Here is a 26230-nt window from a genome sequence, read left to right on the forward strand (position 1 = left end):
GAGCGGGAAGAAATATGAGATTAGAAGATTTCATTGGTAAATTTTATACTAAGGATTTAATGGAAGCAAAACAATGTTAATTTATCCTTGCAGAAAATAGAAAAAAAAAGTAAAGAAAACAATTCTACCTACATTTACAATGACAATATTATCATGTTTCCAAATTACAGAAGATTGTTATTTATTAATTAACAACAGAAATCTTATTTAAATATAACTAAGTAAGATTAGTAGGAGAATTAGGTAACATGAACATGAAGGGTTATATGGCAGGAGCTTGTGAGCTTAATATTTCAAACCTAACTAATGTACCACTTATCAACAAGAAAAGACAAATTATATGTTTGCCTTGATAAATGCTAAAATAGCACTTAATATAATTTACCAATATTAACACATTGGAATTACAGTTCAGTTTACTACCTAACCTGAAGAAGAATCTCACTGAAATAAAATAAAAAGACATTATACTCAATGCTGAATTGCTAAAACATACAAGAAAATATTGTACGATTCATTTGAAAATTTTGAGACAAGAAAGAAAAGACTCAATGAAACATATAGTGCATGCCATATAGTTTAACATTTAATTATTGACAAAGATGACAAATAAAAATTAAGAAGTAATGTTTTATTTCCCAAGGTAGAGTCCATAATTTATTTGAAGATCATACAAGGAATGTTTTCTGAAGGAATTTGTCTAAAGGTGAAGGACTTAAAGAAATATTGATTCTTAAAAGTATCATTAAAAAGTATGTTTCAGCTGTAATCCTGAAAGTCCTTGAAACTCATCTCCAATTAACCACCAGAAAACCAAAAGTGGTGCTGTGGTTCAAGATAGTAGAGTGCTATATTTGAGCAAAAGCAAAAATTGAGCTCAGAGACAGTTCTCAGGCCCTAAGTTCAAGCCCCATGAAGAGAAAAAAAGCATGTTTCATCATAGCTAAAGTTGGGGCTGGGAGTGTGGCCTAGTGGAAGAGTGCTAGTCTAACATGTACGAAGCCCTGAGTTCAATTCCTTGGTACCATATACAGAGAAAAAGCTGGAAGTGGCATTGTGGCTCAAATGGTTTGAGTGCTAGCCTTGAGAAAGCTCAAGGATAGTACCCAAGCCCTGAGTTCAAGTCCCAAGACTGGCAAAAAAAATGGCCAAAGTGTTTTTTTTTTTTTTGCCAGTCCTGGGGTTTGAACTCAGGGCCTGAACACTGTCCTTGGACTTTCTCAAGGCTAGTGCTCTATCACTGGAGCCATAATACAACTTCCAGTTTTTTTCTATGTATGTACTACTGAGGAATCAAACCTGGGTCTTTGTGCATGCTAGGCAAGCACTCTACCACTAGGCCAAACTCCCAGGCCCCTTAGGAATATAGATGTATGCCACTTTTTCAAATTATATAAACACCATGACTCAGCATTTGAATTGTGACACAAATGTTCTTTTTCATCTAATTGACTTTGTTCAGCCTTATCGTTGTGCTCTTCATTCATATTGATGTGTGCCACAATTTAGCCATACTTGAGAATGGACTTACTGGGTTATAGGCTGTCTTTAGCATTTATTGCTCAATTTCCAAACATTTAAAACCTTATACAATGAGGGTAAAAAGAAAGCCCATTCTTTCTGGTGAACAATGATTGAACATCTTAGTTTTACATATTCTAACAATATTGATATCTCATTATAGGACTTTTTTCTCCCAGATGAATAATGATGACAGGTACCTATGAATACACTATTAAGATGTTTTCTTCAGGAAAGTTGCTTGGCCAAATCTTTTGACCATTTTCTATTTGATCACCAGGTTCTTGAACATTAATCATAGAATATCTTTCTATATTCTGAATATAACTACTTTTACTGTTACACATTGAAATGCTTTCCCCTACTCAGTGGCTTACAACAGATTTCCTTAAAATTAACAGCTGTTGAATAATGCTTATATATTATTTCACTGCATGACATTCCAACTTTGAAAATATTAGAGCATAATATGCAGTAGGCAAAAATAAATGCTTTAGTCTTAGAACTAATTTCTCTGAAGATTCATATTTGAATAGGAGGATGGGCAGCATCTCTACATTGAAAAACAGAGACACACAAAGACAGCCAATATATTTTTCATCATTATTATATACAATAATCATGTTAAACTGCCTTGCAAACTTTTCCCTTCTATTATTATCATAAGAAATGATCACAGAGTGGCTTGAAACAAGAGAAATGCACAAAATATGGAAAGCAGGCTGTCTAGAACCAAAGTGTCATAGGTATTCTTCCAAGGAAGAATCAGTCCCACACCTCCCTCACGGCCTCTGGTGTGGTGGTGAAACTACAGTCCATTTCCTGACTTGTAGTTTCATGGCTCAATTTTTTTTTTTTGCTGTGTTTGTGCACCATTTCCTGACTTGTAGTTTCATGGCTCAATTTTTTTTTTTTGCTGTGTTTGTGCACCAGCCCTGGGGCTTGAACTCAGGGCCTGGGCATTGTCCCTGACCTTTTGTGCTCAAAGGTAGTACTCAATCATTTAGCCATATGTCTTTTTCTAGCTTTTGTGAGATTAAATGTAGATAATGTCACATGGACTTTCCTGCCTGAGCTTGCTTCAAACATTGATTCTAAGATCCCAGCCCCCTAAGTAGCTGGAAGTGCAGGAGTGAGCCACTGGATGCCTGGCTGGAATTCATCTGTACTTTCATTGTCAACTTTCTTTTATTTCTTTATATGTTCAAAGTAGTTACAGTTTTGTATAGGGCCTTCTATAGAGACTGAGCTCATCCTATTTTGTTACATTTACAAAGACCATTATTTTCAAGTACAGTCACATTTATAGTTAAGGCTACACATATCAATTTGAGAGGCAACATTGAATCAATAACTGATATCAAGTAGACATGATCTATACAAACTGCATACAGAAACAATGTGTAATGTGTGAGTTCTCTGATTTTAATATAGCAAGCTACTTTTTAATATCATATTCATAATATAAAGTTCTGATTGTGACAGTACATATTTATATACTTCTTATGCTTCCCTGGATTTAGAACACAAAATAAATGTTTTGGTATATTGAACAGAAAAGAAAATGTTCACAATTGTGATTTTGCCTTTTTTAAATAACAGGAGTCCATTTTGTTCTGTATAGTATTGTAATGAGGTGATAGTTATTTCTTTATAATAAACAAGATTTTAAAAATCAGAAGACATTATAGCCCTTTTCGATTTCTAGCTTTCTTAACAATCCCAACATTGTCTCTATATGGCTATAAGTTGCTAGGACTGGAATGGTGGTCATATTTGCCTATGCAAATGTGATTTTGTTGTTCAAAAAGGACTTGAAGTCAGGCCTTTGTTGATGTCCTTGAGATTCTTGGCTCAAAGCTAATGCTCTACCACTTTGAGCCACAGCACCACTTCTGGATTTCTGGTGGTTAGTTGGAGTTACGCCTTTCTTGGACTTTCCTGACCGGGCTGGCTTTCAACCATGATCCTTCGATATCTACCACCTGAGTAGCTAGGATTACATGTGTGAGCCACCAGTACATGGCTAAAATGTGAAAATTATAAGTGCACACAGTCCTAATCCTATCCTTAGTTCTATTTGTTTCTGCCATATAAGGCTTTCCTAAGTATTTAAGTCTCTGTGGTCTGGGGAAAAGTTAATTGCCTGCATCCATTTTCATTAGGATGTTCACTTTCACAGCACCAATACAAGTCACAAGCTAGGGCTTAGTTCACCTCTGTTTAGCTGTTTATTTTTTTTAACCAGAGCAAAGCTTATATCAAAATAAAACTCTATAAATTGTTTCTCAAGTCACATCAAAGGCCTTAGACTTGTTATGTTTATTTCTTCCTACAAGAGAAGAGTGTACTATTGCTTGAATGTGTCCAGTTCCAATGGGAATTGCTACTATTTTCTTTATTGTGAAGATACCTAGCTCTCTGTGTATATTTCTTAAAAGGTATGTTAAGCAGATGCAGAAGGAGAAAAAGGGGGGGCAGGTAGATTGACTAGGCAGACAGAACAGAGAAGAGAACGAACGCAAAGAATAATGAGACACAGCTATATAAAAAAGAATGTAAAAACAGTCAACTAATTAAGTATGAAAGACCTTTCAGATGGAATTTTCTCACAAATTTCATTTGGAAACTGCTATCTTTATCAAAAGATTGCTTGGCATTATTGTGGAAAGGAAGGGTGAGGATGGGTGTGGCAAAATACATGCATGATAGTGTTGCCCTAGATTCAAGACATTGCCTATGAAACACGCTGCAGGGTTTCCATCTCCAAAATCTCTCTAGCAGGTGCATCATTTAAAATCTAACCACTCTTCTCAAGTATCTCTTCATGTGCTTTCTCTACTGTAGCTTGATACTTTAATCATTATCATTAATGACTTGTAGCCCTTTAAAAAATCACATTATAACCTCTGATTACTGAAAAATGGCATACTCGTGCAAAAGTACCCTAATTGTACTATGCTGAATATTTTTTTCAAGTAGTTTAAAAGTATTTAACATACTGTGTTTTCTTAGTTTTGCTGAAAGTGACTTACTAAGATTCATGGGACATCAACACTTTTTCATATGTAAATCTTAGTATATTTATTCCTGTTTATATCTGAGTCCAAAGCCCTTGCTTTGATTTCATTTCTTTGCATTTTTAAATTCCTCTAGTTGTTGCATGTTAAAATCTCTTTAGTTATATTTAAAATGAGTTTTACATAGCAGTCTGCTTGATAAATATTCATTCACTTTTGTAACTAGAAAACTCATATTTTTTAAAATAAATAAAACAGTTAGAGACATTTAACCACAAATGTAATGGTAAGCAGTATAATATATATATATATATACATTAAAATAAAAGAAGGTAGGAATTTAACAATAGTCTTTTAGTTATGCAACTATAATAAGATAACTGGTTAGAGGAGATTACCAGCAATATGAAAGTTAGTTGAAATGTCATGACATTTCTGTCTAGTACTGTAAAGACAAAATAATTTACATTTGGACATTGGACATGATAAATTAAACAGGACTCCAGACAATCACACAGTGAGACCAAAGGAGTATATTCTTAGGAGAGGATCACAAGGGTTCAATAGTTCCAAGAAAGTTACCAAAATGAACTCCAAGAAAGGAGAAAAAAAGTTTTTTTAAAAAAATTTTTACTCTTTGTGGGTTTTTCTTTTCTGTTTCTTTTTTTTTCTGTTTTTGATTTCTGTACCTTTTGCCTTGTATATAAGTTTATGTGCTTTGGGGAGAGACAGCGGAAGCACAGAAATGGTAGAACAAAGAGTGAATCAAATCAGCAGTGACACTCACTAGATACTATGTTGAAGGTGAACTATACAACTTGGAGGATAAAGAAAGAAAACACTGGGAGAAAATGAGAGAACAGTTGACATTGCTCAAAAAGAAATGTACTCATTACTCGACTTATGTAACTGAACCCTTCTGTACATCACCTTTGCAATATTTTTTAAAATAAATGAAAATTGTTAAAACTAGTTTCATTTTGACCCTCTATAATAAGCAAATAGAAAAGTCCCTCCGAGTGATGAATCTTTCTTCATAATGTACATGTATTTGTTTTCATAACTTTCATTAGTGGAGGTAAGATCCTCTCCCAAATTTATAGCAGTATAGGAATTCTTGGGTATGTATCTCCATCCTTAGAATTTGCCTTCATGTAAATTGAGAAAACAGGTGTTTACACGTATTTCCTAATGCTAAAGCATAGGTATGATTGCCTAATGATGTCTCTCTGTTGCATTCATTTCTCAATACAAAAAAAAAATCATAGCACTTTAGCTTCATTTATTTTTAGTGTGGAGCAACTTTCCAAGTTACTCTATTCATTAATATTTAATAACTTAGAGAAATATGTCTGTTTTTGTTAGCAGTACATTTCCATTTTTTGTTGTTAAAAATGTTTACCAGTTTATGACATGAGATATTATTTATGTTTCCCTGTTTGGGCTGCCAGAAGTTCCTCTCAATCATACATAATTGTAAATAGCTACCTTGATTTCACAATTATCTCATATGTTCTACATAGTGAAAGGGGGCAGGAATCAAAATAATTCACACATTATTGTAAGCTAAAATTGGTAGGCTCCCTAAGAAGATTTAGAAGGAATTAATTCTGGCTCTTACTTAGTAGAAAAGTACTGAATTATTCTGGAAAATGTTCAATTGCCTCAAATTCATATCCAAAAGAATTTATTCTCATTTCTTTCCACAAACAAACAAAAAGATAGCATGCAAGACAGATCACCTATGAATGTACACCACAATTAAATGTATTATATATCATATCATATATATTACTAAGCATTGCATTATGACATTCCAAAGATGAATATTCAGTTTTCTGGCTATTCTTGATGAAATTATTCAGAGAGAAAAGGCAATTAATATTTACTAGCCCCTGTATTTTGCCAAGGTTTGGATGTTGTATAGTCAATCCTTTGCTGATGGGCTAAGTTCAAGGAGGTCAGGATCAAAACCGATCAGCTCTGATTTGGGAACTTCCTGTCACATACTCAATAGGTGTATGATCTTTGCTATTTTAGTTAATCATTGCATGCTTTGCATCTCTCATTGATAAGATGAGGGATATCCTAGAACCTGTCTCTTTTAGGGTGGTTGCAAGGATCAAATAGTGGATGTTGGTTAAGAACTCAAAACATTAGCTGGCTTGGTCTTAACATACCATAGCACTTAGCAGTAACATTCTCATCATCATAATCATTATCAATAAATTATGTTGTGATTTTTTACATTCTAAGTACACATTGACAGTTTCATTCTTATTTTGTTTTGAGAAGTCTCACCAAGCTGCCCAGAATAGCCTTGGAGTATTCCTGCACTGGCTCTAGTGAGTACTTTCATAACTGTCCATAGTAGACACTATAAGTTTTAGAAAAGCAAAGATTTACTGCTACAGTGTGTGTGTGTGTGTGTGTGTGTGTGTGTGTGTGTGTGTGTGTGTGTGTAGGGTATAAGTATAGAGTTTTATTTTGACATTTATGTATTAAACATAAAAACTTCTTGAATGAGGAAACAAATGAAAATGGAAAAGGAAAAGGAAACTATGACTCAGTAGAAATAATAGGTAGCCATACTGTAGATACAATCAACATCTGAAAAACAAAATGAATAGACTAGATTCTATGCACTAGGGGATAAATAATAGATTCCTAATAATTCAGTTGTAGGACAGGATATGACTCTTCAGATTGCCTCCAGAAAATTTTGCCCCATCTTTTTGTGGATCCAGGAATATACACAAGAGATCCTCAACCATGGAGATTTTATTCTTTATTTGCATTTATTTGCTTTTATTTTTTTTATTATCAGGGTAATGTATAGAGGGGTTACATTCACTAGACAGTAGGTACATTACTTCTCAGACATTGATATCCCTTCTTATGATTTTGTCCCCATTTCCCTCCCTCCACCCCCTCCTCATTTCCATTTTTGAAAATAGTTTGTCCATTCTACTTATATTTGCAATAAGTTTTAAATCTATTCTAGGCATATCTGAACATATCTTCTGTGCTGTTTTCATTAGAAACTATTGACAAAGAAGAGGAAATATTGAAAATGAACTAGAATCAAGTAGACTTATGTTCCATATTCACTTGATGACTGCAAAATTAATATTTTATTTAAAATTCCATTTTAAAATTAGTTACTAAGTCATGATATTTACAAAACAATCTTGTTGAATGAGTTATCAGGTTTTATAATAAAGAAACTTGTGTTTCAGAGAAATGTATTTCATTGGCTTAAATAGAATTGGAAATGGGATTGGAATAAACCATAACATTAATTGCTGAATACTCAATTCTGAGTGCCTTTTATTCTCTGATTCATTCCCTCTCCACATAAAGGAGAAGCTATTATTATACCTATTTTATGGATGGGGAGACTGAGGTCAATGCTAGTCAGTCCTAGAATTCAAGCCTATATAAATCTAATTCTTTTCCCCCACATATATAACTACTAGAACACATTGCCTCTTCAAAGGGTAATACAATTATTAAAACCTTTGGTTCCTGTCTTCAGATTAGGGAGACTCCTAATAAAAGTAGTGGAAGTATAAACATATAAACACCCGACCACAGGAAAGAGTTCTGCTTTGTTTAGAAGGAGCTGGAGATTGCATTTGGGATGCATCTTATTTCAGTGCTCCTGGATTTGTCTAGTTCCTACATTTTTTTTTTCCTTTTACAGGGCCTAGAGGCACAAAATAATCTTACCTGATAGCATTTGAGGTTGAGGCTATTAGGTTTCTGACGCTCCAATAGAAAACATCTGTTGTCCCTGCTCTAAAACGAACCGAGGTAGCAATATAACAAGAATAGGAATGTAAATGTCCACTGGGCAAGCCATAATTTAAAGCCACAGACTCCAGACTTTTCTACCATCTAATCTGCAAGCTCCCTTGAAGTTAACTCTTTTCTTGCCACACCCAGCATTTCCCTACTGGGCATGCCCGGTTAGACAGTGGGAGCCTCGCAGTGTTTTGGCTTTCTCCAGGTTTTACCGACAGCAAGAGGAAGGAGGAGACAGAAGGAAGAGTTAAACAGGTAGAGAACTTGGTTCAGTTCAGGATGCCCAAGGCCGAGGCAGAGCACGGAAAGCTCGGGGATGAAGACAGACTGCAGCAGCGAAAAGCACCTGGTCACACACACAGGATCCTGAGCTCCACGTTGGCGCCTTAGCCTGGTGGGTCCTTCTTAAGTCTTTTCTATTACTATTATTATTGTTGTTGTTGTTATTCCTCTCTCTCTCTGTCTGTCTCCCCCCCCCCTCGCCACACACCCCTCTCCCTCTCTCTCCTTTCACAGTTTAGGCTGATCGCCGCCCCCTCCCCCAGGAAGGTTTGGTGCAGTTGCTCAGGCCAGAGCTCCAGCCAGGGGTGGGGCAGGAGCGCGGCTCTGGGAAGGAGGCAGACCTGCGGTGCGTCCCCCTGGCATTCCTGGAAGGGCTGGCTAGCGAGCTGAGCTTTCTCCGGGGCTGCCAGGGCAGGAGGAAAGCCCGAGCTCGTCTTAATCACCGAATCCTCCTCCTCCTCCTCCTCCTCCTCCTCGGTTGGTTCCTCTCTCTCTGGCTGTGGAGCTGTTTCCTGGCACCCTGTCAGGTACCCCCACCCAAGCACCGCGAAACCCCGGAGAAGTGGAATCTCCACCAGTGTTCTGGGGCTCTTAACAGAGGCCTGGGCATGCTCAGTGGTCCTTGGGTGCGCTCTCTCTCTCTCTCTCTCTCTCTCTCTCTCTCTCTCTCTCTCTCTCTCTCTCTCTCTCTCTCTCTCTCTCTCTCTCTCTTCTCTCTCTCTCTCTCTCGCATGGGGAGGGAGGGGTGACAAGTTAGCAGCACATCCCCGCACTCCCCCCACCCCCCCACCCAGCTTCGGGCTCTCCTACAAGAGGATGATGCAAAGGTCCAAAGGTAGAAGCGGCAGCGGGCGGGCAGCATCTTAGAGCTGGCCAGCAGCTCCCGCCGGCCCAGCCCACCCCTTCCCCAGCCGGAGGACGGGGGCCCGCCGCTCTCCATGGTACTGCGGAGAGCCCAGCTCCGCCCTTCTCTTTCCGAAGGACAGCACCCGGCGTCACGTAACCCAGCCTTCTTGGGCTCCACCACTGCCTCTTCCTTCCCAGTTTTTTCTTTCTCCTCCTCCTCTTCCTTCTCCTCCTCTTCCTCCACCTCTTCCCCCTCCTCCTCCTCCTCCCACTCCCTTCCGCGGCATGTTCTCCCCTCTCGCACTCCTGGAGATAGACGCTCAAGCCTGAAGCTTCTGAAAAGGTAGCAGCAGTCGCCTTATCCATAGACCTCAGGAAATTCGCTTTGACCGATACATGCTTCAGGCTCTGGCAGGAGCTAAGGGGAAATAACCCAGGCAGGTAAAAGAAAGAAAAAAAAGAAAAAGAAAGAAAAGAAAAGAAAAGAAAGAAGAAGAAGAAGGGAAAAAAGCCTTCAATTTGGGTGTGTGGGGGAGGGGATGGTGGGGTGAGGCAAGCTGGGGAAGATTCCTCATAACTGAGCCAGAATCTGCCACAAACACACCAGGAAGGATGGGGCGGTGGGAGGGTGGAGGAGTATAGCTGTTGGTTGTTTTGCATGAAGCATTTTAAATGACAAGAAGCTGAGATGGTGGACTGGGTAGTAACTTAAAGGCTAAAGGCAGAAATTTAGTATCAAAAGAAAGAAACTAGGAGGCTGGCTAGAAATGGAGCCAAACAATAAAATCTAGCATATCTATATCTGCATTTTTTTCTTCTTCAGCGCTCCACGCTATTCTTACCCTTAATCCGTGCAGCAGAATTCAGGCTCCAAGAAACTGCACTGGTATTAGCAATGGAGCTTAGAGACTGGGCGGGAAAGCCTGGGAGAATTTGGGGCGTGCATTGCTATTGAAGTACTTTGCAAATGCCAGGGGCAAAAATTCTCAAATCAGGTTCTTTATTAGGGTACATACTGAAGCCTGAGTGCTGTGTGTGTGTGTGTGTGTGTGTGTGTGTGTGTGTGTGTGTGTGTGTATGTGCGCGTGCTAACATAAACATAATAAAATAAATGCAACTGCAGGAGGTCAGGATACGGTATTGATCCTTCCAGTGACTTGGGAATGAATTTGATTCTAGAAATGAGAGAAAAGATTATTGTGGCTTTTCCTCAGCTTTTGAATTAGAGCGCTTCTTGTTTGGGCTGCAGTAAGATGGTTTTTTGGGGAATCCTTTTATTTTATCCTATAATTTGTGATCTCACCAGGTATTTCTGGCACCTGGTGAGAAATTTTCTTTCTCCTACACAATGAGAGATCCACTTGACCTCCCTTCTGTTGAGGGAAATATATGTATAGGTGTGTGTGTGTGTGTGTGTGTGTGTGTGTGTGTGTGCGTGTGTGTGCGTGTGTGTACACACCTTTTTCTCCAACCTTTACAAATTATTAATGCATGTATTAGTGGAGGGTGAGAGAAGGTTATGTGCTCTATGTGCAGCTATTAAAATAATCAGATTCAACCATCACACACAGAGGTTTTCTAATGCATGAGCTTGAGGATAGGTTTAAGGAGGTATTCTTGATGGTGATATTCCGGACTTTGTAAATTATTGAAAAAATAGCAATTTCTGAGTTCACTTATAATTGAAAATATATTGAGTCATATGTTATAAGTGATGATTTTAAAAACCATCTTTCTTTGGGTTTGGAACAGGAGTAGGCAAGATATGACTTGCTGGTGATTGCTGTTGATATAAAATCTATCATCCATAATAAATAAGCAGTGAAATGTCCCTTCACTAGAGGACAGTGTTCTGTGTGTGTGTGTGTGTGTGTGTGTGTGTGTGTGTCATTGTGTGTGTTGAAAGAGAACCCGTCATCAATTTCATCTGGGAAGGAACTTGAAGTGGGATCTCCTAGCTCAGTGGCTCTCAGCTGACACCTGTAGGGACTGCACTGAACTGAAGAGAAATGCTTTCAGCTCCCTTCATGGAAGAGCAGCAGTACAATGTGGTGCCATAAATTATGGCTAGTTTCAGCTTGAAACGAGAAAAAGTGTTAATTGGTTAGTGAGTTTCTGTGTCCAAGCAATAAAATGTGTGTGTGTGTGTGTGTGTGTGTGTGTGTTCACGCATGTTTGCATTGCATGTTACATGGAAGAGATAGTGAGAAATGGTAGAGAAGATAATATAGGTTTGCTTGATGTAACTGGATGCTACCTTTATAATTTTTCTTAAAAACATAAATTATATTTTGGGGGATGAAAGAAAAAGATAATCTGAAAAACAATACTAGTCCAAATTTCAGTAGCTTTTAAAGAATCTGTCAGATGAGAGTTGAATAAAGACAAGTGATTTAGGAGCACAGTAAATGAGTGATTCAGAGGTGTGGTTTTAAATTCTAGCCTCCAACAACTACAGTAGCTGAGGTGACATACCTGCCAGCTGCTGCTCTGTCTACCCAGAGCCTTAAGAGCCCCAGTGCTTACTTCCAGGAAAGGATGGGACATGGTAGATCACCAAACTGTTAGGCACATTGTTACGTTCTCTTATTTAGAAGAACTAACACTATGACAGCTGAGGCATGGGTATGGCACGTGTACAATGCATATTTATATATACAGTATATGCCACACACACACATATATATATATATATATATATGTAACCATGATACATATATATACATATATGATTTCAGTTACATATTTTTATTATTCCTATAAAATAAACAATGATTGCACTTGCTTTAAAAGAAGAGAATTCCAAGAAGTCATTAGTATTCTTGGTCTCTCTGAGAAAAATAGAATTGTAGGAATGCCATACAAATCTTACTTGGCAGTTTTCTGAGGACAATTTTATCTACTTTGCCTGATGTGATATTTGTTATGTACTAAGGTTTGAATAGGTTATATTTTTAACTTGTCCAGGTAACTAGTACACAATTTCAATAGAAATCCTTAAATGGCTTTTTTTTCTCCATCTTTCTTTCTCCTCCTGTAAAATAAAGCATTTGTGGAAATAGATGAGGAAAGATATGCATATGAATTCTGTATTTAAAACTGTTAACAGTTGTAATAAGCTAAATTGTGTAAATAGCTTATTGAAAGAATATGATCTTAACTATCAGAAAATATTAGGCCTTACTTGTAGGTCAGTCCACATAAGCTCTATCCTTCCAAAAAGAGTATTATTTTTTTTATTATTTTTTTTCTTTAGGAAGAGCACCAGTTTGGCTCCAGTTTTCTGAGTTGAAAAATGATGTATGTGATGCTCTATTTGAATCTAGAACATAATTTTATTATTTTAATTTTCTACAGATTTCTGGGTCTTTATCCAAAGGCAAAATAAAATGAAAAAAAAATGCATCGCCAACACACATCCAATTGATAGACTGACATCTTAGCCTCGCAGACAGAGGTGGAGAGTACAGAAGAGCAGCTGTTGTGAGTTCCACGTCTGACAGTTTCTGTGTGTTTTACAACTTCTGGGGGTGGAGTGCAGTTGTTGGGGAGGTTAAAAAAGTGAAGAGGAGTCCTGCTTGGGAGGCCATGTAGACGGGATTTGGCTTCGGCTACACACAGTGACACTGGAAGTCTACCATACGACATACGACAGAGGAAGCAGAAACAGGCCTCGGAAGCTCCTCGGGTTCCCTCAGTGGTCCCATCCGCTTCCTCCATTCCGAGTGGGCATCTTACATGTGGACGGAAGGCCTTCGAGGACCCTCGTGCACGGCCTTTCCGTGGGATCTCTTGAGTCTCCATTCCCCCAGTCCCTTGTTGTCTACTGCCATCCTGGTTGCACCGAGCGGACGATGGTGTTGGTGAGCCAAGTAACTGTTGACAGCTAAGGACCTTCCATCAGACCACTGCTCGCCCAGGACATCGGGGAAGGTCTTCGCCGCCACCCATCCACCCATTTGGTTTTCCCAAAACGTTCCCTCCAAGGTGCATCCTCCCTTGGGTTTAAAAGTTCGGTTGCGACCCTGTACCTCGGGGGGCTCCCTTTTCCAGTCCAGAGGAGACTCTAGGGAAAGAGGGAGGGGTTGTTGGAAGAGAAGAAGAATCAAAGCACAGCTCAGGGAGGGTGGCCTCCCTGCCACCTCTGCCCACACCCTCCCCTCCCTTCCTCGCGGGCCACCCCCCGCCATTTCTTCATCACGGTGTCTGGGATCGCTGTGACCCTGTCGGCCCCGGCAGCCCCCCGCCGCCCCCCAGCTCCGAGCATGGGGACGGCGCTTCTTCAACGTGGGGGTTGTGTTCTCCTCTGCCTCTCGTTGCTGCTCCTGGGCTGCTGGGCGGAGCTGGGCAGCGGGCTGGAGTTCCCGGGGGCCGAGGGGCAGTGGACACGCTTCCCCAAGTGGAACGCCTGCTGCGAGAGCGAGATGAGCTTCCAGCTGAAGACGCGCAGCGCACGGGGCCTGGTGCTCTACTTCGACGACGAGGGCTTCTGCGATTTCCTGGAGCTCATCCTGACCCGAGGAGGGCGCCTGCAGCTCAGCTTCTCCATCTTCTGCGCCGAGCCCGCCACCCTGCTGGCCGACACGCCCGTCAACGATGGCGCCTGGCACCACGTGCGCCTCCGTCGCCAGTTCCGCAACACCACGCTCTACATCGACCAGGCCGAGGCCAAGTGGGTGGAGGTGAAATCCAAGCGCAGGGACATGACGGTGTTCAGTGGCCTCTTCGTCGGTGGCCTGCCTCCGGAACTGCGCGCAGCCGCGCTCAAGCTCACCTTGGCCTCGGTGAGGGAGCGGGAGCCCTTCAAAGGCTGGATCCGAGACGTGAGGGTCAACTCCTCCCAGGCCCTCCCTGTGGACAGCGGGGAGGTGAAGCTGGACGACGAGCCGCCCTACAGCAGCGGTGGTGGAGGTGGTGGTGGTGGTGGTGACTTGAGCCCGTGCGAGGCGGGCGAAGAGGGCGAGGGCGGGGTGTGCCTCAATGGAGGGGTGTGTTCCGTGGTGGACGACCAGGCCGTGTGTGACTGCTCGAGGACCGGCTTCCGTGGCAAAGACTGCAGCCAAGGTAAGACCGACGCCTGATCTCTGGGACTCTCAGCCTGGGCAGGGCTCACCCCCCCCCCCACCACCACACCCGGGACAGGGAGAGGGGGGAGTGGGAAGAGTGGTGGTGGGTGGCAGGAAGAGGCAGCGGGTCTAGGCTGATGCATGGGGTTCTTTCTTTTACTGGACAGTGTGTAATCGTTTGCCTAGAGGGACAGGCCACTCTGCCTTTCCAGCTCTCCATGGCTCCTCCCTTCACAGCTTGAGCACCCCGCCCTCGCCACACGTGTGCGCGCATGCACACACACACACACACACACACACACACACACACACACACACACACACACACACACACTTCTTTTATATGGGTTTGCCCCTCCTGGAAGCAATTTTCATCAACCTCACTGCCTTCTTAAACAGTGGCGAGTAGAAATGGCTCCCCTAGCCAGCTGGCTCCCTGTGTTCCTTCATAAGGTCACTGGTCACCTAAATGACCTCTCTACTACCACCCCACCCCACCCCACCACGAGGTCTCTAATACGCAAGGCTTCGACCCTTCAGATGCCAAGAAGCATCTGAAAGGTTGGCCCTGTGTTTGGGGAAGATGAAGTGCAGGAGAGGTGTTTTTCCAGGGTCATGGCTGAGAATACCCACATGGTTACTGGGGTGAAGCATGGAGAAAGACAGAGTTCCTAGGCTCTGCAGTGCTTCCTCAAAGGGAGCAGAAAGGCTTGGTCTGTCTGGGTTGTAGAAGGAGAACAAGGAATGTGAAGATTTTCTTCAGAAGCAGGAGGATTTGCGGGAAAATAATATTGGTTTCCATGGTTATGTCCAAGTCTAACATTTGTTATGTTTAAGGGGGGCAAAATGTGATTTCTGTGGTTTCCTGGAGCATGAGACAGGTCAGCTAATGTTTAGAAATGCTACAGATTAAATAACATTTCTTGATCAACAAATGCCTTTGGAAGAGAAATAATGTAGATGTTTCTGGTCTGGGAAGCATCTGTAGGCTAATAAACAGAATGGATGTGAGATATTCTGAGAGATTTTCCCCCCTCCCCCAAGGATATTCAGCTAATGACATTTGTCAGAGTAGTGGAAGGCCAAGTTGAAATTTCTGGGATTCTTGAGGCTTGAAGCAAGATTGAACTAAACACAAAAACAATACCCAAGTTTTATTTTCATCCCTTTACATGTAATTGAGTTTCCGATGTAGTTCCTCTGTGTGTTTTGTTATCAGTCAAGGACCAAAGGAAATGTTCCCTGAATGCAGGGGAACCGGTGAACAGGAGTTAATGAGAAGTCTGAAAAGGAGGAAACATCACTGTATCAAGGACCAAGCAGATGACATAATGTCAGAGATTGAAGTAGACAGATAGTCTTTGGGTCAAATCAAGGCAATGAACCCAGAGATAAGTGGCATTTGTGGCTGAACTGGGGGAAATGGTGAATTATTAAATGTGGTTTTGAAAGCAGTAGGGACAAAAGCTGTATGTGCAGCTGTTTTATTGTGTAATGTCTTTGCTTTATTTATTTATATAGTTAGTTTTGCTGACACTGCTAAGGAGAACTACCATTTGTAAATCTTATTAGACTTGGCAGTTCACTCTCACTTGACTTTAAAAGAAATAAGAATTGAAAATATTTGTTTAAATAGCAAAAGGAGTTAGGTTTGAAAAAAAAAAGGTTCTTAGGAATGGTGTGTAGTCTTCATTCAATTGGACAGGGTGAAATAAAGGGTTATTTCATTGTGTTCTTCCTTCATATAGGTTTCTGTTTGAAATATTAGACTTAGTTTAATTATAGATGCTTGTATATTCCATGGTCCATTGTGTACTTTAGCACTGCCAGTAAATTTCCATGAATTTAGGATTGGAATTTATACTTGAACTCTGCAAAAATAAATCAGAATATCGTTTTCTTCCACCAAATCTATCAGAATTCTCATGTATGCATAAGATGATTTTATCAGAAAAAGTTGAGGTTGCATACCTTTGCACTGTTTTCTATAGAAACAAAAATGAATATAGTTGTACAGTATCTTATTGCCACTTTAAGTGATAAAGAAGGCAACTTAATGAAATATGACTTCCTTTCTTAAATTAGGAAACAAATATGACACAATGACAGCTTGTACTGTGTGGGAAGGTGTCTTAAATGAATTTTTAAATTTTTTTCTATGCATTTTAATGTAGAGAACCAGGCATCATGCATAATGAGGAGCAGTTAAAAGTGGAGAAAGCATAGAACAAGTCATGTTAAGGAAAAGCAAAATTAGATGTTTCTGAAATTCACTTTATTTTGACACATGGTTAGTTGGTTTTTTTTCTTTATGAAAAACTATTTAGGATTTAGGAAGATGTATATTTGGACAACATTTTACCTGATGCACAAGAAAAATTAGACAGGAAAGCAAATTCATGAAGACTGCTCTGCAGAATTGATTCATTGTGAAAAATCCGAGCTGAAAACACAGCACAAAGCTCACCACTAGTCCTGGAAGGAAAACAAAAGACTAGATTATTTTGATTATGTCAGAAATGGGATGATAAAAGCATAGTTTGTCTCCCAGAAGGATTGGCTCCATTTTGCTATTTTCCTCTGTTTCTGTGTGTATCAAGTGACTATTGAATAATTAATTGGAAGTGCATGCCTCTCCCAGCACTGATCACATATTGATAAGCTGGGGATAGATGAATTATACTCAAGTGAAATATAAACGAACCTTGTCTCTAGCCAGGTTTTACTATAAGTGCCACATTCTCTATAAACCCAATCTTACAGAAAACAAGAAAATATGCCCTCACTAGATCAAATTTACAGAAAAGAATTAGACAAACAAATATTAAGCAAATTATCTCTCCTGGTAATTGTAATAGATTTTGAACCTTCATTTAAAAAGTTGAATATTACTTTACTTGCCTTGACATTTGAAATGTAACAAGAATGACTGGAAGGGCAATGAGAATGTAGTCAGAATACACTTGGTTTTGATCACCCTGAATCTATTGACTTCCATTGCCTTCAAAGAACTTTTGCACCTATGAGTTTCCGAGGTATGAATTTAGGTTTACCTTTGCTCTGTTTGTTCAAGCATACCAGTCTTTAAAAAAATTGTTTCAAACTTATGTGAGTCATCACTAGAACCATATGTTATGGCTACATAAGTGGCAGAGCCTGCTTAAGAGCACAAATATTCTTAGTCCCAAGGCCTATAATATCTTGTCTGCTGGATTCCTTTGCCAGCTCCTTCAGGTTGAAATGTTTTCTTTCTGGCTGAGGTGTTATTCAAGAGGAAAATAATACATAAAAATGGCTGCTGAAAGAGAAATAATTTATGCAATGCTGTAGTTTTGACCCAAAGGTAGAGTCAGAACTCAACTCTCTAAGAATGTCATCTTTCTTGAGTGATGGATGCTTATGGGGTGTATAGCTTTTTCAGTGACAAAAATTCATCTAAGTGCTTCCAAGCCATTATCATTTAATAAGTGCCTAGTAAAAATTAGTAGCTAGGAAGAATTAGTAAATTCCATGGCCATCTAACCTTAAGGTAAAAATAAAAGAATGGGCAATAAGAAATTAAATCATATTTTTTAACAAACCCCACATTCAAGTCCCATATTTTAGGATTATGAATTGAAATTTCCTGCTAGATAATTTTAATGTTAATATGACCAAACATGATCATAAGTATCATGGATATTTCTACTTTCTATAACTTTGTTAATGTGAACAAATAGTCAACATATTCACCCAGGTCTTCACTTATTCATTTCCTTATTCAATAAATAGCTATTAAATGCTTTCTTGATGCCAAAAATTTGGTTTAAAGCAATACTATTGTAATTGCATTTAGAAAAACTTCTTGTGCTTAAAGACTTAAACTGGTAGTGAGAAGAGACATCATTATTGCCTTAATAATAGAGATTTACCTTAATAGAATAGCTTCATGGGAATGAGAAAATTTATAAGACTGAGAGGACCTAAACCAAGAAGGTTTGTCTGGAGTATGACTTTGAAATTTGTATAGAGCAGAAAAGGATGGAGGAGAAATTTGAACTAGGTAAAAGTCAGAAATATACAGCACTTTACTGGTGCTGGCACAGCTTGTTCATGCTTCTGAGTGAAGATCAATGGACATGAATTTCTTAAACCCTATCAAAACAGGACTGGAGGAAGATCAAACTGGATTTTATAGATTACAGCAAAGTTTCAACCTTTACTTTGCAAGTGACAGGAAAGGAATGCTAAGTATCCAATGAAATTCATATTTTACTAATGTCACTCTGGTTATTGTGCAGAAAACAGATGGAAAAGTGACAAAGTAAGAGAAAAAATATTATTTCTGTTTGTCAGTCAACAACATTTGTTAAGCACCCACTGTGAGCTATAGAGTGAAGTTAAGGAAAACTTATGGGGAAAGAATCTTTCATATCAGGATTCTTTATTAAAGAAAGAGAAGTATAAATCTTTGCAGGTTTAGTTAGCCATAGAAATTTATAGTCATTCATTGTTTGGAGCCTTTGATTTCACCTATGAAGATTTCATGGTCGAAACTCAGTGGATTGTCTTGTGGCTTCTCTAGAATATGCTATTTATACAGGTCAGAAGCCTAGGAACCTCAGAAGAACTATTACAGTTTATTCTGTGTCCATTAAAATTAAACCCAATCTCTATGTGTGTGTATATGTATGTATATATACACATAAATACATAATTGCATAGATATATGAATATATACATGCATATATGTACATACACATACATATATGTCATTTAAGGCAATATTTCACAACTACAATGGAAGAAAATTATATATATTTACTTAAAAAGCTTCATAAATCTAGTAAAATATTAAGTAGTTACATAAGTGGATACTCGAAAAAATGAATTGGTGTTTTGTAGGATAAGAAAGGCTTGATCACCTATATTGAAAAAAATATTAAATATGATAGAGAAACCCACTAATAGTTTTAAATTTAATGGAAAATTCTGGGAAGAGATTGATATATGATAATGAGAAGCATAAGTGGCTGTCTCCTATTTTAAAAACTTCTCTTGATTGGAATAAACTAAACCTAATTATCCTTCTGGAAGTCCACAAATTGCACATAATATATTCTTTATTTAAGGATTCTGTTCTTCCTCTTTTGAGGAACAATTGTAGTATACTCACTAAATTAAATATGCTCTGACTGCCCAAAGATGACAAGTGAGCAAACTCAAATTTTGTGTTCTTCAGTTTTATCTGTGAAACTGGCATAAAATAGAATGTACCATTTTGGGCACTTAAAACAACAGAGATTGATGCTAAGTATACCACCTGGATGACAATAAGCACTTGGTAATTGTCAGCTTATTGTTTCTATTGTTATATCACTAAGACTATTATCAGTGATAACATTTCCTTTAAGGTACTTTCAAGCAAAACTCAACTGTAAAACTTTTTCTTTGTTATCTAAATTCTAATGTAATTATGATTCTTGAACTGCCCCTACATGTTCAGCCTAGAAAGGAAAAGGAAGGAAATAACAAAGGCAATAAGCCTTTAGAACTATTCTGTTGTAAATCAGGTCTAACTGACTTAACACATATTTGAAAATTCCACATGCTGATTTTATGATTGAGAGGTATTTAATACAGAGGTATTTATAAAAACTGCCTTTTGCTCCTCATAGATTGCCTGTGTTTCATCCTAATACTGTACTTAATTTTCTCTATCTTATTTGCTTATAAAGTATCATTGGTATGAGGATAAAACTTAGTGTACAGCACTTACTGGTATTGTGTTCAATACCAGAAATTGAAAACAAAAATGAAAACAAGAAAGAGCCTTATCTCATTTGATGATTAGTTATTCTCTATCTGAAATAGGTCTTATTTCCATGATAGTGACTAGCAGAGGACACAGATTGAACCTTGAATGTAGTTCAAGGTACACTGACCTATATATATAAAATATAGTTTAGTGTATATATGCATTATCTCAACTTAAAAAATTCTTTTAAATTAAAATTGTTCTCAGTGAATATCAGTATACTCACAAAATATATTTCAAAGTTTATCTACAAGTTAATGTCAATGGGAATCCATATTGATACTTTTAGGCAAAAACACCAAATATTTGTGACAACAAATTTCATTATCATTACATAGAACAAACATACTCAGATACACATAAAAGAGTTAATAAAGAGTTTTAAAGTTGATACAAATTTTGAATTTAAATATAATGTCTTTACAATGTTTAGTCATACAGTGTAAGTTCTTATTTTAGATTTCCACCTATTGAGAAAATATTTATGGAGAAAATAACTGATATTTCCACAATATTATAAATTATTCAACAAATACACTTGCTGATTCTTTTTAATCACAACATAGCAACCTCTAAAATTTTAGTACAACTTGAAATCACCCTGCTAATAATCACATTCCTTGATATTCAATTACAATTCAATTACTAATTTTGCCGAATTAAAAGAATTTTATACTTTAGTTTGCCTATCTTACTTTACTGGTGCCTTTAACAGCTTTATTAGATGGACGGTGTAAAAGCCCCAGTTTGATGATGAGACAATTGTATGTTAGAAAATCGCATTTGACAAGAGTCACACAGAGCTGGAAGGTAAGGCAAGCGTGTTCAGAATTGCAGCAGGCATCCCTGACCATCGCATGACTTAGCCTGTGTGCTCACCTATCAGACAGTTAATGGATGCTAGGAATTTGTTCTGTATTTGTCAACTCAGTGCTAATTTACATAGCTGACTTAAAATAAAACCTTCAGATTTGAGGATTGTGCAGAATCTTAAATTTAGTGCCACTTCCTAATGTCATGATACTAAAGAAAACAGAACACAGCTTGTTAGAACTGTTCACACTTCATTTCTACAAGGTTTCCTGATTTACTTCCTTTATTGTACTTTCTATTCATGGGGTGCTTAATGGGTTGCTTCTACTCTGTTCTAACTAGAAGTAAAGCCCCACCCCACCCCATATATTGTTCCTTAAGAATATCACAGCTACATTTTCTCTTTTGAGTAAAAAGACTTCATTTTCATGAATTCAGTTGCACAAAATTTCCACTCATTTCAGTGTTTGTGGGATAAAATAATTGCAAATATGAAAGTCTGTGGTGATTCAGCACAAATGTAAAAACTTAGCACAAACGCAAGGACATAAACAGACACCAAGAGTTGCTGAGTCGCAACATGGTTTCTCTGAAGATATAGATGATGGTACAGTGGACACTTAATTGAAATTACATAATGAGAAAACAGTGAGTTTGTTTCTTTAAGTGAGTTTAGCTTCCCAGTACTAAAACTGAATTTGAAGTAGTGCTTAAGAGTTAGAAAGATGATTTCTCCAAGCAGCTTTTGGGATTTTTTTTTGTTGAGAAACTATTATTAGAAAAAAGTGGGAGGAAAACAAGTCTGAATTGCTGACCTTGGCTCTTGTCTACTTACTTATACTCAGAAATATCTGGACTGGTGTTAGAAAACAGACATCACACTATGGGAACAAATATTACCTTATATGGCACTTCCAGAAAGGAAGTAGTTTCCAGAAGAGAACCAGGGGTTCCAAAAGTTAGAGGATTCCCAAAAGGGACAGTTGCTTCCTCAATGTATATTCTAACATCAGGAGGGGCTTCCTGTGTTTCATTATAAGCAGAATGAATTCTGTGTGGATCCATGAGGGAGCTTCATTGATCAGGGCTCAGGAAGTAGGAGCCTGGCCCTGTCTGTGGTATCATCTTAGCTTAAGTGTGACCCCAGTGATGCTACATCAAGCAGAATGAAGTCCAGCAGGGGCAAAGGCAAGTTAGATTCCTGTTTTTCTTCTAAGTCTATATGATGACCATAATTAAGCAGGTGTGGACTTCCCTTGGGGAAATAGCTGGCATGGCAGCATGTAACTACAGCTACCATGTGGGAGATACTATTCTCACCTTCAGCTTCTTCCTTCCAGTGCAAAATTGATTCTCTCTCCATAAAAATAACATAATTATTTATTTAAAATTATTTGTGGGGCTGGGAGTTTGGCTTAGTGTAGAGTGCTTGCCCAGAATGTACAAAGACCAGGGTTTAATTCCTCGGTATCACATACATAGAAAAAGCTGGAAGTGGTGCTGTGGCTCAAGTTGTAGAGCTCTAGCCTTGAGAAAATTCCAGGAACAGTGCTCAGGCCCTGAGTTCAAGCCCTAGGACTGATCAAAATAAAAATAAATTTTAAAAAATTATATGTGATGATGCTTAAGTATTAAGTGATTAGTTTGCTGAATTCAACACATTATAAAACAGGAACTTCAAGCATTTCACTACGTGAATGAATAATTAATTGTGTAATATAATACACTTATAATGACTATTAAAAAATAGGGTCAAGTTTCTGTGAAATGAAGTCTTGAGATGTTTTCCTAAAAACAATGAGACAGGTCTTGTGGACAGTTGGTGTACACCTGTAATCCTAGCTACCCAGGAGTCTGAGATTTGAGGATTGTGGTTTGAAGCCAATTTGGGCCTGAGAATACATTAGAATCTTATCTCCAATTAACCACCAAAAAGCAGGAAGTGCAACTATGGCTCAAATCTAGGGTGCCAGCCCTAAATAAAATGTTTAGAGACAGCACCTGGGCCCTGAATTTGATCATAGCCAACCAAAGGAAAGAAAGAAGAAAAGAAAGAAAGAAAATAAGAAAGAAAGGAAGGAAGGAAGGAAGGAAGGAGGGAAAAAGAAAGAAAAAAGAAAGAAAGGAAAGGAGAAAAGAAAGGAAGAAAGAAAGGATCAGTTTATTATATGTGAATCTATATACATGGAGAGAGAGACAAACATGAAATGCATAAGCCCAGGCCACAATTCAACCAAGGATTTTTTTTTAGTAGTTACAATCATGTAAACTCATCAGAAGTCTATATTGGCTTAAATATTATTCAAACCAACTTTATTATATAAATAGTCTATGCAGGGCCGGGAGTTTGGCCTAGTGGTTAAAGTGCTTGCCTAGCATGCATGAAGACCCGGGTTCGATTCCTTGGTACCACGTACATAGAAAAAAGCCGGAAGTGGTGCTGAGGCTCAAGTGGTAGAGCTCTAGCCTTGAGAAAGTCCAAGGACAGTGCTCAAGCCCTGAGCTCAAGCCCAGGACTGGCAAAAATAAATAAATAAATAAATAAATAGTCTATGCATTACTTTGCCCAATAGAACACACTAGAAAACTGATGTCCATCTTAAGTTTTTTGTGATCATACATGACTTTAGAAATTATAGTTTTTTCATTTATCAGTATTAACCTAAATGTTCCTGGGAGCTATGTGGAAAACAACCAAAACAATGAAGCATTTAAATTTTTCCTTCACAGGTAACTAGAAATTTAAATTTATTTACTAAGTTCCCATGAGCACAAAATAAGTAAAGACCGTTTGGGAAGATATATTTGGATATATCCATATTTATATGGATAGATTCATATCTATCAACCATATCAATATGGATAAATCCCTATCTATTACTAGCTATGTTGTAGATAGACAGATATACATATTCTTAAAACCTCTTTTCCACCAACTGTTGAGAATATCATGAGAACTTTTGAGTACTCATGTTATATCGGATAGAGTAATATGTAAGTTTATAACCCATACTCAATATCATACATGTGATTTTTTAATTGATTTTACTCTTCTTCCGTTTTCTTCAACCTTTATTTAAAGTAAAGTAGTAGACTTAAAATAATAATCAATTTTTTCTATCCCATGTTTATTACTGGATTCAAGAAACTATCAGGGCTTTCTTTTCCCTGTTTGATACTTCATGGATTATATAGTCTACTCTATGGTACATTAACTTCCTTCATGAAAGTAGAGATGTAGGTAAAGTTCCTGGAATAATTTCTGGATAACCTTTCATCTAAAAAAACTCAATTTCATATTGATTCCTTTCTCAGAGCTTCTTTTAACTCTTGGGTGGCTTTGCCTAAGTATAATTTCTTCCTTCATTGTAATGAAAATCCTTTTTCTGCTGACATCAATTTCTTCTTGTTACGTCTTCAGAGGAAATGATAACCATGTGGTTAGGAACCTCTTGAATTACCTTTATCTGGCAGAGAGAAAGAGTACTGTCTCCATTGAGAGATACCCATGGTCATCTCCTTTCTGTACAACTGGTCTGACCTTCAGCCTCCTTCTAGTAGTCTTCTTCCTCAGTTTACTTCATCTTCTACCACCTTAGGTGATAGGTGCCCTTCCTGAGGCTGGTTTCCAGAGCAGCATCACTTGTCCTCATATGTGTATCCTCAGCAGAATTGCTACATTCCACTGTCTCCTCGCCTCCCCTTCTTGTCTTCTTCTGACTTGCCGATATAGCTCAGACACTGCATCTACTGTAGCTTCTTATATTCTTAACTGATAATAATCTCATGTCTTAAAAAAAAAGAAGTCTGTCACTGGTGACTGTCTAGAATTGTGTAGAAGAAAAGGCCTTGGTAGCATTGCTTTGATAAGCAATGAAAAGAAGGTGAGAAAAATATGAACTTAGAAATAGCAAAAATAATTTGGGCTCAGGAACACTGGCAGTGGTAATCTGACCCACAGAGGACCCGGCAACGGAGATGGATTTCAACAATAGTGTTGAGCTAGGCCTGAGGAAAGAGAAAAACTGCATTCACTTATACTTCTAATATAAATGTGACAACAGACTAGTGGAAGTTGTGGGCAATTCTCTGTCCCTAAAGATGCTTACTGATAGCTACTGGCACATAGTAATATGTGCCAGTCACATATTACTAAAAGTCTCACTTTTCATGGGCATACATGTGAAGTAAAATGACCTTTGAAGTATATATTTTTGGTTATATAGTTTGTATATTATTCATAGTTTAATTTTTTTCACATAAAATCTCCCAAGTCCTGAGTAAGAAATGAAACAAAGAGCTCCTTTGTTGATTCCTTCTTAAAAATAATAAAGAGAAAACAAGGGAAAAAATAAAACTCCAGCTTAAAACAGTATACCATATTTGAACAGCTCTGAAAAAAAATAACTCTTGTGAAAGAGAAAGAAAAAAAACTATTTCAACTGTCTGAAGTCATAATTCAAGCATGTTATAGAGTCTCTGACCTGTAGCTGCCTTCCCTTGATGCTGCATAGGGTATGTATGGGAAAGCCACTCTGGACAGGCTGTCCACCTGTGTGCATACATTTACCCTGAGCCAGCTGCCCTTGTCCTCATTTACACAGTGGACTGCCCTGGTTTCATGTTTCCTAGAATGTGGTCGAGGTCCAGTTACAGTTTCTGCCTATGTCTGCACCTGTTTAGTGTCTACACACTGCCATCGCCCTCTTTCAAGAGAGGACCTGGACCTGCCTTGTGGCTCACAGCAGCCTCGTGAATGATAGCTCTCAGACCTCAGCTTCTTCTGCCCTTTGCCATTATTCTTCTGGGAAACCAGAGCTTTGGATGAAAGGGATTTTGGCACTGTAGAAATTCTTCCTGGCAAGGCCTGAAAAGGAGAGGGTTGAAATTTTATTTTTAGTTAAAGACAAAATAAGGAAAATAAAACCAAAAGCAACATCCAAATTACTCACAAAATTAAAACAGCGTGTTTCTGGATAGTTATGTGTTTGGTTTCCTGACAAAACTGGATGTATACACAAGAAATGGAACCCCATGTTTGACCCCGCTGCAGTGTTTCCTGCTTATCCTGCTCTCTT

General features: G+C 38.4%; 1 protein-coding gene across 18 annotated transcripts in view; it reads left to right on the forward strand.

Annotated features, from left to right (window-relative positions):
- The first annotated feature begins 13680 nt into the window (after positions 1–13680).
- Positions 13681–26230, forward strand: part of Nrxn1 (neurexin 1) — a 997953-nt gene continuing 985403 nt past the window's right edge. For 16 of the 18 annotated variants that reach the window (XM_090336944.1, XM_090336946.1, XM_090336947.1 and 13 more), the window contains exon 1: positions 13682–14540. In XM_090336944.1, coding sequence (XP_090193070.1) covers positions 13742–14540 — 799 coding nt within the window. In that variant the 5' untranslated portion in view covers positions 13682–13741. Of the gene's footprint in view, positions 14541–26230 lie in introns of all 18 variants that reach the window. The other 2 variants (XM_090336957.1, XM_090336958.1) reach the window with 1 other exon arrangement.

The sequence above is a fragment of the Megascapheus bottae genome, chromosome 7 (assembly GCF_031878675.1).
Source record: "Megascapheus bottae isolate mThoBot1 chromosome 7, mThoBot2.hap1, whole genome shotgun sequence".
Taxonomy (NCBI): domain Eukaryota; kingdom Metazoa; phylum Chordata; class Mammalia; order Rodentia; family Geomyidae; genus Megascapheus; species Megascapheus bottae.